Consider the following 18,607-nt stretch of genomic DNA (forward strand, 5'->3'; position numbering starts at 1 on the left):
GAAAGCATACACACTTTTATGTATCAAAGATATATGAAAACTTTTAAGAGAAAGAGACTAACATTTTGCTTCATAATGTATTAACTTTAAACATAAAGCTTTAAATATTTTTATAAAATAAACAATATTAAGTTTCAAACTTCCTAATATTCTGGATTTACTACTTTCCAAATACATTTTTGTGAATAGTGTGATTCTACACTAAAACAAATGTTTGTGACATTTTAAGTATAAATAAGCTTCACCACAGCTACAAATATAAACATAAACAAGCATATGCACTTAAAAAAACAGACGGTACCTTACTTTCTCTTCTACCTGTACATTATTCAAATATTGAAATACACCATTATGAAACTACATTTTCCACTTATAAGTAAATCAGTGATTAGAACCTCATTATGTTTCCCTATATATTTTTCTTAATTATCAACTTCTGGGGAAGAAGGAAAAATAATTCACGCACAGAAAAAAATTCTAGGGAATCAGCAGGTGATTATACAACCCTAATTCTACCACTAGCGAAGGTGAGCTAATTACCATAAAGTTTAGGATATGGTCAATATATTCTTCTATTATAAACATTTTTATCCTAGGTTCTCAACTTTTCTATTTTATTCTGTTTTTGTGAAAAATTGTTTTTCATTTCCATACAGCATTGAGGTGCTAGAATAGTTCAAATAAAGAGCATGTATGAGGGCATGAGGGAACAACCCTGAGTAAAAAGTTAGTACTGACAATAATGGAATGAGGCAAAGAGGACGTAGATCTAGCTGGTTTTATCAAACAGCTGGGAAGCTGTTTGGAGATGTATCATGCAAAGTTTTGAGAAATTGGAACTTAACAATTCAAACTAAGTATGAAACACCTTTGCAACCCAAGTACAAATGATGTTTTGGATTACTTGTGCATAGGCTATAAAAGTGTAGCTTATAATATACGGGAGTTTTATTACTTCATCTTCTTAATGATATAACATTTTCTTTCCTCTTATACTAACATCGTGGATTGCTTTTTGTTTCAGGCAACTATACCAAGGGCATGGTGCGGGGGGGGGGGGGGGGGGGGGGGGCGCGAGGGGGGGAGTGGGGGTGACCAGAAACAAGATTGTCTCAAGTGTCAAATTAACTTAATTTGTAGGTTTAAAGGCACAAAACCTATCATTCACCATTCCAGGGATAACAGACTTTAGATTGTATCTTTACTTTCATTTTTAAAAGTTTTGTGATTCCCTATTTTCTATACCAGTTATGAATACCGTATGAGTATCATAATGGCACTCAATGACACAGCTCATAAGAGCTGTGTATACTGGAATACGAAGAATATTGGAGTACTAAGTTTAAAATTTAATTTGGTACAAAACCATGTTTTTCGTATATATCCAAGTGAAAAAAATGAGGTACACAAATCTCTAGGTAACAATTTTCCACAGTGCCTTAAATTTTAGAGTTTACCTTATGAAAGACAGAAATAATATTTCTGGATAATTTTTATGTCTTACTACTAAATCACGAATGTGACAAATCTCTCTAGGTGGATTTGGGCTCTCGAGCAGGATCAACATGGGTTTGAGTCCTAACTTGCCACTTACAAGCCGTATGATCATACACAAGTTATTTAACCATTCAAAGCTTAAATTTCCTAATTTGTAAAATGTGTTAACTGTACCTACCTCATAGAATTGTTCTGAGGATTAAATAGGATTATGCATGTACAGTACAGTATAATGTGAGTTTCTGTAACATAAATAATAATATATGCAACTGGTAAAGAAGGAAAATTTATCAATATTATCACAAAAGTCATTTTGGTTCAAATGTACTTTTTCCTCTCTGTTGATTTTTGAGCTACCAACTAACAGCAGCTTCATACAAAGTAAACAAAGTCAGCTAAACACAATAGAACCAAGGAAGAGGACAGGGAATTAAAAAAGAATTGAATGCTTTCAAAAGTCGTGTTACTCAATAAACAAGTTATAGATGAACAGACAGTCAATAATCTCATGTTTGTATCACTTCTTCCTCAAAGCTTTGAGGAAATGAAGGAACACATCACAGCCACCACTTCAACCATTGGTAATATGCTACAAAGGAACTGAGTGAATCAGACTACAGGACTGATGTAAGCTGTGGGATACAAAGCACACACAGTGAGCATTTCTAAGACTACAGAAATAACTGAGATAGTTCATTTAAAATTGATTTGACTACATGCTCATATCTATCCTAGTCAATAAGTAATACTTTTTTTTCCCAAAGGAAGATTAGCCCTGAGCTAACCTCCACTGCTAATCCTTCTCTTTTTGCTGAGGAAGACCAGCCCTGAGCTAACACCTGTGCCCATCTTCCTCTCTAAGTGGGACGCCCACCACAGCATGGCTTGATAAGTGGTGAGTCAGATCCAAACCAGCGAACCCTGGGCTGCAGAAGCGAAGCACACAAATTCAACTGCTGCGCCACCGGGCCAGCCCCCATAAGCAATACTATTTGGAAAGTGTTCAATTCTTTTTTAATCACCTTGTACAGTAAAGTACACAGCGGTACCTACTGCTACATCACTTCTTGGCTCAGTTTGGCCACTTTGTCTCAGAAGTTCTTTCTGCATGATTCTCTCTGATCTTTGTTTATATTGCATATGTCTCCTTAATTCAATAGTCTCAACTCTTCCCTTCCATCAAGTTATCTTCAACTTTAATTTTTTTAATGAAGTTCTATATTTGCTGGAGTATTTATTTTATGAAGAATTTAACATGCCTTTAATTGTGCTAGCATTTTTATAGGATCATTATGGTTTTTACTAATGCTCTAGTAAGAAAGCTGCTTGGGTTTTAAGTGTTCTGTTCTAGGATTATTTCCTCCCAAAATCCTGTCATTTTTAATGTGCAGTATTGCAGAATGTGAGGTTTTTAAGAAATATATATTTATATATTAAATAGCTAGACTTTGCTTATTTTAAAATTCTGGAGAGATCGGAGTCTCATGTAAATATAATTACTGATGCAACTGGGTATCTTAGAGGGACAAATTTTAAATTTTAATATAGCTATGATTATCTTATAGCAATTACTAATCATATTGTACTACAGATATAGTTTAATATACCTACCAGCAAAGAATATCTAATTTTCATTTTCCTTTAAATAACTAACACATGAAAGATACTTACTGGCTGAAGCCTGAGGTTGCATGCGAGGTATTCCTCCATTTGGCACTTGGAAATTTGAGTCACTTCTGCTGCTCTTCACAGAGTCAACTTGTGTATTAGATGTTCGGGACAGGTTTGGAAGACTGCGTCTTAGTTTTTCTGACAACAGAATTTTAATTGAAAAAAAAATCAAACCATTTGTTCAGATGGAGAAAACTAAAATATTAATTATCATTCAAAATCAAATTCTTTATTGAAGCATTCTGCATATTTTAGAAGAGCTAACAGGAAGTACATGCCTTATAAAAAAACAAACAACTCAACCTAGATTCTATAAAAGGGTAGAATAAGAGAATCTTTAAAAAGAATCATAAATTATTTTATTTTTTAAATTTAAAAAAAATTTTTTTTTTGAGGAAGAACAGCCCTGAGCTAACATCTGCCAATCCTCCTCTTTTTGCTGAGGAAGACTGGCCCTGAGGTAACATCGTGCCCATCTTCCTCTACTTTATATGTGGGATGCCTGCCACAGCATGACTTGATGAGCAGTGCCATGTCTACACCCGGGATCCAAACTGGCAGACCCCTGATCGCCAAAGCGGAACGTGTGAGCTTAACTGCTGCGCCACCAGGCTGGTCCCTAAATTATTTATTTAAATCACAATCTATATACAGATCACTTCATGAGAGGAATAAAGCAAAACTAACATAATCAAGCAAAATTAAATTCACTTTCTCCTTTACTTTTGTATTGGTTCACTACTAACAAAATGGTAAACTGAATTCTTGATCTACGTATCCGAAATACAAGACCTTTGTAAAAATTGTGTTACTTTCATTCTGAAATACGAAGGACAACTTTTTTTCCAGAAACATTCTAATTACCTTCATTTTTAACATTGCTTGTCTGTAAATCTGTGGGATGGCCTTGAAGTGAAAGGCGAGGCTGCTGTAAGCGGCTAATCATAGGCTGTGGGGACACTCTACTATATTCTATTCCCCGAGCAGGAGATCGTGAACGAGGTGAATTTCTGGGTGACTGCTTAGGTGATGGTCGAGGTGAATTGCGTGGTGATGGCGAGAACCTGTTAACAGCAGGGTATACTGCATGATGCATATTGTCATCTTCATCATCTAAACTTTGTGCATCAAGTTCCTGATCACTAAAAGTACCCCGTCTTGTAGAATTGCAAGATGAACCAGAACTGCGCCGAGATGCGGTGGCTGCATATTCCTGTCGGAGACCTGACAACAATGAACGTGTTATTTATTTAATTACATTTTTAAACATTTAAATATTTAAGGTTTAAAAGCAAAAGATTATCATTGAGAAATTAAAATAGGGTACAAAGTATAAAGGAAAACTCCCTTCTCACTTGAATCATCATGGACATCCTCCCATAATCACATCTAAAGGTTATTTTTAAATTGAATGACATTCTATAAACTTCTGCCCAATTTCAACATTTCTTCTTGAATCTAAAATCTATATTACAAGTGGAATCATAAACTTAAAAATATTTCTACTACTAAAGACAGTAATCCAAATTTGAGATTAACATTAAAGGAATATTGAGGAAAAACAATTACTACCCAACCAGGGAAAAGAATACAGCAGTGAGTAAATAAACTCCCTGGATGCTGAACTCTTGAGTTAGTCTTATTTGTGAAGATGATGAAGGAAACTTCTATCTTGCCCTTAGGAATTCAATAGTTGGGCATAAATGAAATTTCGATTGCTTCATAACCCAAGAGTTTTCAATAAAACAAGCTTAAATTCTAAGCCATCAAAGTAAGAATTTTCAAAGGAGTCCTTTATGTATCTTGATACCTCCAGAAACACTCAAGTAACCTTAGGAGCCCTTCAAATAGCATAAAAACTTCTAGAACAAAAACAAACGTTGAGGGCGGGCCCGTGGCCAAGAGGTTAAAGTTCATGCGCTCTGCTGTGGTGGCCCAGGGTTTCACAGGTTCAGATCCTGGGCGCGGACATGGCACCGCTTGTCAGGCCATGCTGAGGCAGCATCCCACACGCCACAACTAGAAGGACCCACAACTAAAACTATACACCTATGTACCAGGGGGGTTTGGGGAGAAAAAGGAAAAATAAAATCTTTAAAAAAGAAACAAACAAAAAACAAATGTTGACACACATTAAACAAGGAAAAAAACTACAATTAAAAAATGTGCGGAATTTAGATAATATTTTGAGCAAGTTCTGATAACTACCGGCAGTCTAGCCTAAAAGATCTGTTATAGAATAGTATTCAAATTTTTAAGTTATATATTCATACACAGAAAGTGCTATCACTATGGTTTCCCCAAAGCAGTGGATGAGAATCACACCAGGGTATCTGTAAAACTACAGATTCCTGGGGCCCATCTAGGCCTTTGGGAACCACTGTGGTATCCAACAAGTTATGTAGTGTCTTGTTATATCGTTATAGCAAACGTAGCACTAATGTCACCTAACTAAAGACAACAGAGCTGTGAAAAGAGCAGTATCTTAGAAAAGAAAAATCCAGATCTTGATGTAAGCTTTCCACTAACAAGGGGATCCTAAGGAAGTCACATTCACTGTGGGATTGTGCGTTTCCCATCTTAAAAATGAGGGGGCTTAACCAGGCAACAGCCCAAATCTGTAACTCTACACTTCTGTTAGCAAAAACACTCAATAAACAACGTTATAAAAAAGAAAATCATTCTCTTAAAAAAAAAAAAAAAAGCTGGCATTTTCATGGAGGTATCACACACATTTTTAGCATCTTTTTTTATTGACCAGGAAAAGAAATGTTTGTGTAGGTTGACAGTTAAGAAAGGATTATTAAAGTAAAGCTAAAGTTTCTGTTATTTGGTATCAAAACACAACATGAAAGCTACAGCAAATGGCTGGTTGAGTTTCTAACAAAATACCGGGGTGTAAGAAGTCAGGGTTCAAAGAAGAAACGAGTGAGTTTACTCTAAGTTACAGTTAAGCAGCATTCTTTATCCTCGTTTCACATCCACAACAACCAGCAGCCCACTAGCTGACAATCACACAGTCTCGGTGAGGAGTTAAACAAAATTACAGAAGAAGAAAAGGGTTCCATTCTATTAGTTTCTAGAGCTAAAGATAAATGAAGCAAGTGCCAAGTCTTTCTATCTGTCTAAGGGAAGCTGTGTGAAAATGGGAAATGAATCAGCAGAGTAAGAAACATTCTGCAGTTTCTTAATAAATGTTATAGCTTGATAAAACTTACTACATATTTCCCTAAAAGCAAGGGCCCAAAACAGAAAGCTCTTGAACTGAATGACAGCAATGCTCCATTACCCTCAGCCAATTGTTGAGACTCTGAAATGTGTGCTTCAAAGGTCTTTTCATTGTAAAGGTTAAAGGGATCACTTCAGAGAGATTACTTATTTCCCAGTTAAGCCCATGGCATCTTACAATAAAATGTACAGGCAATAATAGTACTCTCACAACTGCTTACATTCAGATGACAGCCAGGGCATACAGGAACCCTTAAAATAGTATGAAAAATTTTGTGCATATGTACATTTTGGGGATGACAGAGACATCATTTTTATTGGATTCTCAAAAGTGTCTGTGACCTACAAAGTTGAAAGGACCACTTTGCAAAGCAGTATCACATGCTTTGTTTAATTTAACATCACAGTTCCAATTTTCTCACAAAGGTCTTTTTTTATAGTTTATACCATACATTCTAAGAGAGGTGATATTTGCCCCTAAGGGGGCAAAAATTGGTTCCTGGGGTGTGAAAAAAATCTTAGATATCATAATAGTTTGTGGCCCTCATAGTACATAAAGAGATATAGAGTATATCTGTGGTATTAAAATTTCATGGAGGAGGGTAGTTGGCAAAAAGGAAAAAAAAGTATCTAAAAAGGATCCTTAGGGGGGCAATAATGAAAAAAGTTGAGAAACACTGGTCTACACTAAGAAAACACAGTGTAACAGTAATAACTACCGCAGTGAGTGCCAGCGTAGAGACCATGCAGGGTAGGATTACCATCAAAGTAAACTGTTCTACATAGCACAGACTCTGAAAACAAGCTAATGAACAAACGAGTCCATGTATGGAAGAAGTCTCTGAAATTGTAACATTTCTACTCTTATGACAGTACTATTCCACGACACTGTAAGACATATTTAATACCCATAACAAAATTATGCAGTAATGAAAGACCTCAACTTTAACAATGAAAATACTTACTTTCTTCTTGCATCCGAGCTAGAATCTGCACATCGGTTACATCATTTAGCTTATAATTCGATCCGATTGAATCTTCATCTAATTCTGAAGCACTTAACTCACTGTCTATAGAGGATTGAGGACTGAGCGGAGGATTTCTATCTGACGAACTTTTCAAATTACCTTAAAAAAAGAAAAAGATTCAAACTTTAGTGAAACAAAAATTGAATAAACATCTGATGCAATTAACTTGATATTATATCTTGTGATTCAGTTCATTATTATTTTGCCTTTTCTGTTGGTAAAAATCCCAAATATTGAAATTAAAAATTGACCTTATTAAGAATAAAGAGGGCTACAGAGATTCCTCCAAGTACTATGGCAAAACAAATTTTCATTTAACTATAACTTATCTATCTTCTTATGAAATAACTAAGCTTTCACCACAGTGCCTGGCAAGAAGTTAGTGTTCAATAAATATATGTTAGAGGATTTCAACTTTTACAAGATAACCAAAGAAACCAATGAATAGATGAATTCATGATGTGGTGTTTTCCCCCTCCCAAATTCATAGTCATTAGCAAACACCATCATCTTTTCCCTTGAATAAAAGCATCTACTTTTCCTAAACAAGAAAACTATAATTTGAGGAAAATCAGGATTCCTTAGAGATTTAGGAACAAACCAAAAAAGGACACCAGGCTCATTTCTCCTACATTATGCCATATTTATAAAATTCCTTTGCCAAACTAGTAATGGGGATCCAAGGAGTCCTCTGAAGTTTAGTAGTAAAGCACAAAGATGGGATGAAGAAAATTACTAGATTAAAAAAAGTACTTTATCACTCTAAAAGGGGATAGAAGACAGGTCAGAGGAATAAAGGATATACATGTGCAGAAGAGTCTAACTTGTTTCTAAGGAAATGCTTTCACCAGATCATCACCTTCTAGTGAAGAATAATAAAATTACAACACTGTCACTAATATTTCTAACAGACTTATTTGAAACGATTTTTTTCCAGAATTCTTCACCAAAACAATCAGCTCCAAAATGAAAGGAACATAAGAAGAGCAAGAAGAATACAAAATAGTTAATGCTTATATCATCAAGAAGAGCATAGCACACATGATAGGAAAAATACTATAAGGTCAGGCTCACATAGTATCTGAATAAAACTCTTTATTCTGCTAAACAAATATAGCAGATTAAACTTTTTAGTATGACAGTCATAGGTGAAATAAGTAGCACCTAACAACCTATGTGCAAAGTAAAGAGCAGGGTCAATAAAGTCATTAGACTACAGAGGTCACAGGTCAAAAATCTGAAGCAGTTAACAATACTCTAATTTTTAAGGAAGCTAATATAATTAGCCATAAGAATAGCAGCAATAAGAGTACAGTAAGGGGCCGGCCCGGTGGCGCAGTAGCTAAGTGTGCATGTTCCGCTTCTTGGCGGCCTGGGGTTCACCGGTTCGGATCCCGGGTGCAGACATGGCACTGCTTGGCAAGCCATGCTGTGGTAGGCATCCCATGTATAAAGTGGAGGAAGATGGGCACGGATGTTAGCTCAGGGCCAGTCCTTCCTCAGAAAAAAGAGGAGGATTGGCAGTAGTTAGCTCAGGGTTAATCATCCTCAAAAAAAAAAAAAGAGTACAGTAATAACTGAGTGAATTCTAAAGAAAAGTAAGCTACAAAGTAACAGTTTTAGTCACAGAATCACAGCAGAACATTCTGACCCCAATTTACAGCAGTTTATCCCCCTTCCCATATCATTTAGGGCTCCAAACACTCTTTTGGCACATTCATATATAGCCTTGCACTATTATTTAAGTGCAATACCAAACCTTATGAAAACTCATATAAAAAAGTTTTAAACTCTGTGACTATTACAACCCAAGCAAGTTATTCACTAAGTATCTACTGGTTAAAAGAAGCATGCTTGTGACCCTATTTAATCAAGCCAGATTAGAAACATTTAAGCATATGCTAAAGCAAACTTTGCAGATGTAACCTGGCTTATCCGAATCCCTGGTGCCTTGTACAGTACTTAGTGCCAAGTAGCTCCTCAATGCTATTTTCTCTAACCAGTTAAAAGTTGCATAAATAAAAAAACTTGAACTGCTAATGAATAAGTTATTTTCTGAGGTAGGACAGTAAGTTAAAAACCATTCCTTAATTACTTCAATTCATTTTCTCCTTACCTGAATTTCCAGGAAGTATTAGCTGTTTGACTATAGGAGGTCGCACCGGGGTTGAAGATGGAGAATTGAAACCACTGCTGTATGGGCTACTTGCATTTGGACTGTAAGGGCTTGTGTAACTCACAGAGTTGAAAGGATTATTATATAAATTCTGCCTCTTGAGAGCTGCATTAATAAGAAAGGGGGAAATCAAATTTAATAACTGAGGAAGAGTTAACATTTTATTTCAAAATTTTTCCTATTAGGAAATTCATTAAGTCATTATCTATCTCAACTTAAATACAGAAACATCTTATAATAGTGGGGGAAATATATCATATTAATAATCCCAACAAAATATTCCCACTATCTTAAATTGCGTTAGGCAAATAATAGCCACACCAAACAACAAAAATAATATCACAGCAAGACAATCTCGACAAATTCTTAACCACAAAATTAATTTACTTCTATCTTGTTAGAAAGTTTATTCCAACTGTATCAACCCTAAATGGCTTTTAAAAATAAAATGAATGTAAAAGCATATTTGTGTTCTCATTTTTCCATAACAAATATATTGCCCCCCCCCCAAAAAAAAACTATGAAATAATGAGTTTTAAAAACAGCCTTTCCAAAGTTTGGGATTTTTTTTTTTTTTAAAAGATTGGCACCTGAGCTAACATCTGTTACCAATCTTGGTTGATTTGTTTTTTTCCTTCTTCTTCTTCTTCTCCCTGAAGCCCCCCAGTACATAGTTGTGTATTCTAACTGTGAGTGCCTCTGGTTGTGCCATGTGGGACGCCACCTCAGCAAGGGCTGATGAGCGGTGCCATGTCCGCGCCCAGGATCCGAACCGGCGAAACCCTGGGCCGCTGAAGCGGAGTGCGCGAACTTAACCACTTGGCCAAGGGGCCGGCCCCAAAGCTTGAATTTTTTAAAAGATAAAGTAATACTGACTATTTAGGCCAGGTTAACGTCAAAACGTGCAAGAATTCTCTTTTTAACAAGAAAAAAGCTCACCCTCCCCCCCATTTTCTGACCTAAGGAGAATACTTCTGTCAAAAAAAGGAAAAAAAATTATGCCATGCATATCAAATTATAGAAATATAAAGATAGTGATAAGTATCAAGTACAATTACATACAAGAAAACTTAATACTTAAGACAGTATTTCTTAATTCCACCCTATTCTAAAATCCACGGCTTATTCAGTATTTATGACCACTGGCAAGCACTGTGTGGAAAACATAGACAAGTGTGACACGGTGCTTTTTCTCAAGGGGCCTACAGCTAAGTGGTGAAGGCAGAAAAAACAGTATCTCAAGCCAAAATAAAATAAGTACTATCATAAAGGTGCAAAGGCCTGTGGAAATGATGAGATAGGAGTTAATTCATTACAACTGCGAGAAACTAGGTAAGGCTTTTTGGAAGGAGAGGCACTAGAGCAGTCTTGAGAGGATGCGGAGGAATTTGATAGGCCATTCAAAGTGGAGAAAATATGTGTTTTCATCTGTGTTTATAACATGAACAAAAGCAGTGTCTTGAAAATGCACAGTATGTTCCTGGAATGACAGTGAGCACTCTAGAAAGGTAAAGCACATGATGAGGGACAACACAGGAAAAACCAGCTGGGGCCACATGATGGAAGGCCTGGAACACCATGCTCAGGAGTCTGAACTCTATTGAGTAGGAATGATAACCCCATCAGTGATTTCTGAGTAACAGTGATATGATCCAATCACTGTAGGAAAAAATTTGATGGAAATTTTGATGTTGATAGATTAGATTGAACTAGGCAGTACAAGCGACAAATTAAAAAAAGGGAAAAAAAAGGATAGATATTAAAAACCAAAAAGGATTACTAAAGGGAAAAAAAATAAGATAAGTTTCTGGTTTGCCTACTGGAAGGGTAGTGGTTTTGGGAGGAGGAACATATGTTTTCTGTTTAGTTGGATAGTGCAGGAAGCTGGACAGTGTAGTTTTATACATATTCACTATGAGACAAGAGACCACATTTTAAACATTTAGTATGTAGTATGCAGCATGATCTCAGAAATATCAACCTGAGCAGAAACAGAGGTGCTAATTTCTTCCTAATCTCTTTACTCTTTGATCTCCTTTGAAGCTTATTCTCTTTTACTTGGTTATTTATCTAATCACTAGCATTTCAAGTCCTCAGTCCTTTCCATTACTTATATCTCTAGTCCTAAATTTTCCTTAGCTTCAGTGCCATATACGCTGCCCATTTAATGTCTCCCCTGTGGATATGGCAAACGTACCCCAGAGCCAACATGTCCAAATCCACACTCATCATTTGCCTGCTACAGTCAAATTCTTTTTCTGGGGTCCCTATAGCAGGATGATAACATTCATCCTGTTATACAGGCTGGAAACCTAGAAACTACTGTTGATACTTTCTTCTTGCTCATTTCCTCATACTTGGCTCATTCCTTTTTCCTTATATATCTTTTCCTTTCCACTACCACTCTTTCCCCTCAACACACCCTGCCCAGCTACAATCATCAATTCCCCTCAAAAGCGTCCTACATTCCACTCTACTCTCCATACTAAAGCTAGGCATGACTTTATCAAAATGCAATGCGATATGGAGCAACAAAAGACCCCGAATTGCTAAAGCAATCCTGAGAAAAAAGAACAAAGCTGCAGGCATCACAATCCCCGACTTCAAAACATACAACAAAGCTACAGAAATCAAAACAGCATGGTATTGGTACAAAAACAGGTGCACAGACCAATGGAACAGACTTGAAAGCCCAGAAACAAAACCACACATCTGTCGACAGCTAATCTTGGACAAAGGAACTGAGGGCCTACAATGGAGAAAAGAAAGTCTTTTCAACAAATGGTGCTGGAAAAACTGGAAAGCCACAAGTAAAAGAATGAAAATTGACCATTCTTTTTCACTGTTCACAAAAATAAACTCAAAATGGATCAAAGAACTAAAGGCAAGACCTGGAACCACAAGGCTTCTAGAAGAAAATATAGGCAGTACACTCTTTGACATCAGTATTAAAAGGATCTTTTCAGACACCATGTCTCTCAGAGAAGGGAAACAATAGAAAGAATAAACAAATGGGACTTCATCAGACTAAACAGCTTCTTCAAGGAAAGGGAAAACAGGATTGAAACAAAAAAACAACCCACTAATTGGGAAAAAATATTTGCAAGTCATATATCCAACAAAGAGTTAATATCCATAATATGTAAAGAACTCACACAACTCAACAACAAAAAAAATCAATCAACCTGATCAAAAAATGGGCAGGAGACATGAACAGACATTTCTCCAAAGAAGAGATACGGATAGCCAACAGGCACATGAAAAGATGCTCATCATCACTGATCATCAGGGAAATGCAAATCAAAACTACACTAAGATATCACCTTACACTCATTAGAATGGCAAAAATAACCAAAACAAAAAGTAACATTGTTGGAGAGGTTGTGGAGAAAAAGGAACCCTCATACACTGCTGGTAGGAATGCAAACTGGTGCAGCCACTATGGAAAACAGTATGGAGATTTCTCAAAAAATTAAAAATAGAAATACCATATGACCCAGCCATCCCACTACTGGGTATCTATCCAAAGAGCTTGAAGTCACCAATTCCAAAAGTCCCATGCACCCCTATGTTTATTGCAGCATTATTTACAATAGCCAAGACATGGAAGCAACCTAAGTGCCCACAACTGATGACTGGATAAAGAAGATATGGGGTGTGCGTGTGTGTGTGTATATATATACATATATATATATATACACACACAATGGGATACTACTCAGCCATGAAAAAGAATAAAATCGTCCCATTCACAACAACATGGATGGACCTTGAGGGAATTATGTTAAGTGAAATAAGTCAGATAGAGAAAGACAATCTCTGTATGACTCCACTCACATGTGGAAGTTAAATATGTAGACAAAGAAGAGATTAGTGGCTACAAGGAGAAAGGGGAGACGGAGGGTGAGCACAAAGGGTGAAGTGGTGCACCTACAAACATAGCTGACAAGCAATAACGTACAACTGAAATTTCACAAGGGTATAAACTATCATAAACTCAATAAAAACTAAAAAAAAAATCAGCAATGTGATCATGTCTTCCCACCGACACACACCAGACCCTTGATAAAGCCCTTCAATATCTTCCCATTGCTTTTAGAATAAAGTCCAAAATATTTAACATGGCCTATAAAGCCTTGCAGAGTCTGGCTCCTACATATCTTTGTGGCCTTATCTCACGTCTCTCCCTTCCTTACTGTTCCCTAGCCACCCTGGCTTGGTCCAGTTCCTCATGCATGTCATGCTCCCTCCACATGCAGCCACAGGCTTCTCACAAAGCCTCTGCACATGCTGTTTTCTCTACCTGCAACACCCTACTCTTTCTCCTTCCCCCTTACCCTACTTAAATTTTTCTTTATGACTCAGGAATTTTATCTCCTGATGTTTGACCTATTTCTCAAAGCACTGTATTTATTACATATTCTTCTATTACTTATCACCAGTTATAAAAATTATTTGTATTAATATGTTTCCCCCTTTAGATGATAAACTCCATGACTGCAGGAACAGTGTTAGTTCTTCCCCATCATGTATCCTTCAACTTTTCCCCAAAGCCTAATACATAACAGGCTCTCAATAAATATTAATGGAATATATGCATGAATGAATGAGATTAATTTGAACAGAGATAATCCTGGACAACATATGAATGGATGAAATCATCAAAACAGAGAGAAGAGGGGCAAAAGAGACCTAGGGTACCCTAAACTTGAAAGATGGGCAGATGGGGGCAAGGGGGAATGGGAAGTTTAACAGGTACAGAATTTTAGTATAAGACCATAAAAAAGTTCTGGAGATGGACAATGGTGATGGTTGCACAGCAATATGAATGTACTTAATGCCACTGACCTGTATATTTAAAAATGGTTATTAAAGTGGGAAATTTTATGTTATATAAATTTTGCCACAATAAAAAAAAGATGGGCAGAGAAGGAAAAATCTTCAACATAAACTGAACACAGCAGGGAGGGTAAGACAGGGTGAAAAAGATAATGCACAATCATAAAAAACAAGAGAAGAACAGCTTAGGAACAAGAGGTAGTGCCTGAGTGTGATGGAGCAGAAACTGTTCCGCTAGAATACAATAGTCCCAGAAAGTTTTGCCTTATCCAAAAATACAATTAAAAAACAATCTCCCGGGGCCGGCCCCACGGCCGAGTGGTTAAGTTTGCAAGCTCTGCTTCAGCGGCCTGGGGTTTCACTGGTTTGGATCCTGGGCGAGGACATGGCAACACTCGTCAGGCCACGTTGAGGCAGCATCCCACATGCCACCACTAGAAGGACCCACAACTAAAATATACAACTATATACTGGAGGGATTTGGGGAGAAAAAGCAGGAAAAAAAAAAAAAGAAGATTGGCAACAGTTGTTAGCTCAGGTGCCAATCTTTAAAAAACAAACAAACAAACAAACAAAAACTCCCCTCTAACTTGGGAAAAGGGAGGTTTAGGACTACAAGGTTCAAACTTGCAATAGCCAAGTTATTTTTCCTTTAAATAGACATTATATTGATAGCTGTAGCTACTGCTCTGTGCATATAGCTATAAAGTTTAAACACTGTTAAAAAGATCCTGCACTTGATTGCATCTAGTTTTGGTTCAAGAGTAACAGGATTTCCTACACACTCCTACTATCTTCAATATCCTTGTTATAATAAAGCAAAAAACCACTCACTCAAATTGCTATTTTTGAGGTGCAACAGCTTTGGTTTTCTCTCCTAAGTCCAAGTTACTAATTATCAATTGCTAATATTTCCTATTCCTTAGGATGTTTTAAGCCAGGGATTGGTAAACTATAGCCTGTGAGCCAAATCCAGCTTGCCACCTGTTTGTAAATAAAATTTTATTGGAACACAGCCATGCCCATTCATTAATGTCTTATTTACGGCTGTTTGTGTGCAATAAGGGCAAAGCTGAGTAACTGCAACAGAGACCTTATAGCCCACAAAGCCTAAATTGTTCACTATCTGACTTTTTACAGAAAAAGTTTGCCAATCTCTGTTTTATATGTTTAACTTATTCTGTTTATTGTCTGCCTCCCCCATTAGAATACAAGCTCCAGGAGGTAAGGGATGTTTTGGTCTATTTTATTCATTGCTATATCTTCATAGTTGAGAATAATGCCTAGCACATAGTAGGTTATGAACATACACTGTTCAATAATGAAAATTCCTAATTAAACTGTAAAATTACTTACAATATTTCTAAGGTAAGACAGAGTACTGGAAAATTGTTACTAAAAAATACATATATATTTTTTGCTGGGAAAGATTCGCCCTGAGCTAACCTTCTGTTGCCAACCTTCCTCTCTCTCTCTTTTTTTGTTTTCCTCCCCAAAGCCGCAGGACATAGCTGCACATTCTAGTTGTAAGTCCTTCTAGTTCCTCCATGTGAGCCACTGCCACAGCATAGCTACTGACAGAAGAATGGTATGGTTTTGTGCCCGGGAACCAAACCTAGGCCACTGAAGCAGAATACACCAAACTTTAACCACTAGGCCATCAGGGCTGGTTCTAAAACTATTTTTAATAAATGTCTAAATAATATCATCTGAGTTATAAATTTTCCACTTATTTCAAATTGTCTACTAGCTTGTCTACCTATTTCTAATAATCTCTTATGAATATGATTTTAACCAACCTCCAGGATACAATTCTAAAAACACTTGATATTCAGACAAAAACATGTTTAAAAATTACATAAAGGCTATTGCTTTTTCAAAAGAGATTCTCTACACAGAGGAAAAGTAGGACTTTAATGTCAAAACAGACTGAGAAGCTCCGTAATCACATCCTATATGTTATTTTCATATAATAATCATTACTCCTTACAGCCAAGCGAACTACGCTTTTTTAGTATGCCAGTTTAACTTTTTAATCTCCCCTTTGAGTCCTCTGACCATTTTCAGCTTACACTCTAAACAAGAGAGTACATATTTCAATAACAAAGCCAAAATAAGCAATTTTAAGTACATGGGTACATAAGTACAAGTAAATACAATGCAAAAAACAAAAACAAAAAGCTATTTAGAATCAGTAATCATGCATCAATCCTTTACTATGTGAGTATTCCAGAAAACAGTAACATTCTTAAGATACTGAGATAAATTCCAAGAAAGAGCCAATATTTCTCCTACATTTCTACCCCATACTGGCATGCTCCATTAAAGGCCATACATAGTGACAGATATATTTTGTCAGCTTTGTGAATGCTATTAAACAAAAGAAGATAAAAAGAATTTAAATCTAAACACCAAATTAAAGAAAAAAAACAAGAACAACATAACAAGGAAATGAATACATTTATTAAGAATCTACTATGAGCCAGAAAAACATGACAGGCTCTTTCATAAAGATCATGTAATCTTTAAAATAACCTTTTAAGATTCATGATTCTTATGAGAAATCTGAGCTCACAGAAGTTAAATAATGCGCAGAGTCAGACAGTAACCAAGTGCTAGAAGAAGAATAAGGTCTAACTCTGGCTCTCAACCTGTATCTTTCTACCACATCACAATTTCCCTGAGGGTAGGAAGTGAGATGATTTTAGATGATACCAGACAAACATTTTTTAAAATAAGTATTTGTTTTAACTTGTATTAGAAAAACAGCTATCACATAAAATCCATTATTTCATGGCTATTTTTCTTTAGGATGAAGCTAAATAAAAATAAGGAGGCCGAAGAAATCTATTAAGTAAATAACAGAACAGGTTATGTGCATATGGCAAAAACTCATGATGGTATGCACAATGAGGTTCAAAAAACACTATCCAAGCAAATAATTGCCTTCCTAAAAACATACCACTCAACATTTATCTGTTTTTTGATTAAAGAAAGCAAAGAGATGAATTCACAAGTAAAATTATAGACATACCTGACATAGTTTGATCAAGTTTGTGGATAAGAGACTTTTTAGCACATTCAACATCAGGACTTGGGTAATCCAAAACTTGCCTGCACCAAACTAATGGACTAACCGATTTCTGCATTGGTGTAAGTTTTTTCTTTGGTGATGAGTACAGCCTAGAAGAAAACAAAAAACAAAAGGGTAACATTCATTATTAAGCACAAGGTTATAAGACAGGGATCCTTTTGGATAGATTTATATTTGGGTGGGGAGTAAAAGTGACAGAGTATTTTAAAATCACCCACAGTTACTTTGTGCACAGGAAGAAAATGACACTACAACGATCAACATAAACCCAAATCTCAACTATTAAATGAACTCAAATGAGCCCAACTGTCCAATCCTAAAATGTCTCTTTTACTCTCGTTACAAAAAACTATGAGGAAACATTTATCCTTACAATGGTTTATTCTGTTTACAATAGTACTCGACTAACTCCCTAATATAATGCCTTCCTACCACAAACCACACAAAAATCTACCATTAGTAACTCACTCCTTTCAGTTAAGCAGTAACCATTTTGTAGCCCACTTTTCAAATGATGAAACATCAGAGAAAAGCACTATTTTAAATTCTTAATAATTTAATATGAATCAATTTGTGAAATTACTTCAGTCTCAGGAAAGAAGAGACAGTATTTTATAAGCTCCTGGAGAAGATATATGAAAAGAAAAAGGCGAGAAGATAGGGAAAGGGTGTACTTAAATTGCCTACTTTATAGTTTTTCCTCAGATTAGTCCAGATTATGTCAACTGATATTAATTTATTTCAAATGTGACCCCATATGAAAAATGTGAAGTTACTTGAATTCTAACCAGAGTAGTTTCCAAATTAAGATACTTTAAGTGGAATTTATGAGGTAAACAAAATTATGCTTTGATATATCTACACAGTCAAATGTCTCAATAAGGCAGGGAGTTAATAATTTCATATTTTACATTAGTCAAGTTACGGCAATAAAGTGAAGTGTGTTCTGGTGTAAATATTTAAATATAATCTCTACAGTACCATAATTGACAAACTACTTCCCAGTGGCAAAATGTACATTTTCCGTCCATTCTTTCATCTCCTCTATCTATAACTTAGGTCTGTGACATCAAT

The 18,607-nt window shown here is 36.0% G+C and overlaps 1 protein-coding gene across 2 annotated transcripts in view; it reads right to left on the reverse strand.

Annotated features, from left to right (window-relative positions):
* Nucleotides 1–18,607, reverse strand: part of LOC124237205 (SLAIN motif-containing protein 2) — an 84,242-nt gene that overhangs the window by 32,382 nt on the left and 33,253 nt on the right. For both annotated transcript variants that reach the window (XM_046656647.1, XM_046656646.1), the window contains exons 2-6: nt 17,474–17,622; nt 9,541–9,705; nt 7,362–7,523; nt 4,033–4,392; nt 3,169–3,306 (exon numbers count right to left, since the gene is read on the reverse strand). In XM_046656647.1, the coding sequence (XP_046512603.1) occupies nt 3,169–3,306; nt 4,033–4,392; nt 7,362–7,523; nt 9,541–9,705; nt 17,474–17,622 (974 nt within the window). The remainder of the gene's footprint in view (nt 1–3,168; nt 3,307–4,032; nt 4,393–7,361; nt 7,524–9,540; nt 9,706–17,473; nt 17,623–18,607) is intronic.

The sequence above is a fragment of the Equus quagga genome, chromosome 3, assembly GCF_021613505.1.
Source record: "Equus quagga isolate Etosha38 chromosome 3, UCLA_HA_Equagga_1.0, whole genome shotgun sequence".
Lineage (NCBI taxonomy): Eukaryota > Metazoa > Chordata > Mammalia > Perissodactyla > Equidae > Equus > Equus quagga.